At 40.6% G+C, this 1,649-nt stretch overlaps 1 protein-coding gene across 1 annotated transcript; it reads left to right on the top strand.

Annotated features, from left to right (window-relative positions):
- On the top strand, nucleotides 1–939 carry LOC133067017 (olfactory receptor 8B3-like). Its single transcript, XM_061158306.1, has one exon. It carries the CDS (start codon nucleotides 10–12, stop codon nucleotides 937–939), a length of 930 nt encoding a protein of 309 aa, XP_061014289.1. The 5' UTR covers nucleotides 1–9.
- Nucleotides 940–1,649: the final 710 nt, after the last annotated feature.

Below are 1,649 nucleotides of genomic sequence, written 5' to 3' on the forward strand. Positions count from 1 at the left end.
TAGGGAAGAATGGTCCCAGAGAATGACTCTTCAGTGACTGAGTTTATCCTGCTGGGTTTAACACAGAAGCCAGAACTCCAGCTGCCTCTCTTTTTCATTTTCTTAGCAATTTATGTGGTCACTGTGGTGGGGAACGTTGGCTTGATTATTCTTATTGCTCTGAACCCTCACCTGCACACTCCCATGTACTACTTTCTCTTCAACCTTTCCTTCATTGATCTCTGCCACTCCTCTGTCATTACCCCTAAAATGCTCATGAGTTTTGTGAGCCAGAACATCATCTCTTATGCAGAGTGCATGACTCAGCTGTGTTTCTTCTCCTTCTTTGTTATTGATGAGTGCTATATTTTGACGTCAATGGCCTATGACCGCTACGTGGCCATCTGTAAGCCCCTGCTCTACAAGGTCTCCATGTCCCATCAGGTCTGCCTCATGCTGATGGTGGGTGTATACGCGATGGGGCTTGTGGGTGCCATGGCCAATACTGGGTGCATGCTGCAACTCTCCTTCTGTGATGGAAACATCATCAATCACTACATGTGTGACATTCCTCCCCTCCTCCAGCTCTCCTGCACAAGCACCTCCATCAATGAGTTGGAGATTTTCATTGTGGTGGGTGTCAATGTCATAGTGCCCAGTGTCACCATCTCCATTTCTTACACCTTGATCCTCTTGAACATCCTTCGTATCCATTCTGCAGAGGGCAGGTCCAAAGCCTTCAGTACCTGCAGCTCCCACATAATTGTGGTTTCTCTTTTCTTCGGATCATCTGCATTCATGTATCTTAAGCCTTTCCCTGCTCGGTCTCCAGATGAAGATAAAGTGTCCACAATTTTTTACACCATTGTGGGGCCAATGGTGAATCCTTTCATCTACAGTTTGAGGAACAAAGATGTCCAAATTGCATTGAGAAAGACCTTGAAGAAAAGAGTATTCTGAATGAAAATTTTGTTAGTTATTGATGCCACATCTTAGTATGGACACACAATGTATAAAGACATGGAGAACATAGAAATTAAAGTAGAAATGCAAGTGATTTAAATCATAGCATAAATTAAGCTCATTATATAAATCACTTCATAAGAAAAATCACTATAAGGAAAAGGAGGATCAGCTCTTCATCCTTTCATAGAAAATAGGGGAAGTTGTCATTGTTCAGCTTATTTTCAGAGCCTATAAGGTTTTAAATTGAGAAATTTGAATGGTAATATATCAAGTAATGGTAAGATTGTCAGATTTTTCATAGGGGGTAGAGAAGAAGAGGGTAGGGAGAATTGAGAGAGTAGCATTGACATATATACACTACTGTGTGTAAAATGGATGGCTAGTAGGAAGCTGCCGTATGGCACAGGGAGCTCAGCTTGATGTTCTGTGATGACCTAGAGGGGTGGGGTATAGGGTGGAAGTAGGCTCGAGAGGGAGGGGGTATATGTATACACATAGCTGATTCATGTTATTGTACAAAAGAAGCTAACACAACATTGTAAAGCATTTATATTCCCATTTTAAAAAATAAATGAAATAAAATTTTAAATAAAGATTTCAAAAGTTTCTCTTTAGGTGTCCCAGGGACATCAGGTACAAATAATATAGTTTACTTAATCAACAAATTGAAACTGAGTACCTATTCTGTATCAGTTTGTGTTTTT

This window comes from Dama dama, chromosome 2, assembly GCF_033118175.1.
Source record: "Dama dama isolate Ldn47 chromosome 2, ASM3311817v1, whole genome shotgun sequence".
In the NCBI taxonomy this organism is placed as follows: Eukaryota; Metazoa; Chordata; class Mammalia; order Artiodactyla; family Cervidae; genus Dama; species Dama dama.

Bases quoted from the DNA above. Each gene is read 5' to 3' on its own strand.
- LOC133067017 (XM_061158306.1), top strand. From the start codon at position 10: ATGGTCCCAGAGAATGACTCTTCAGTGACTGAGTTTATCCTGCTGGGT.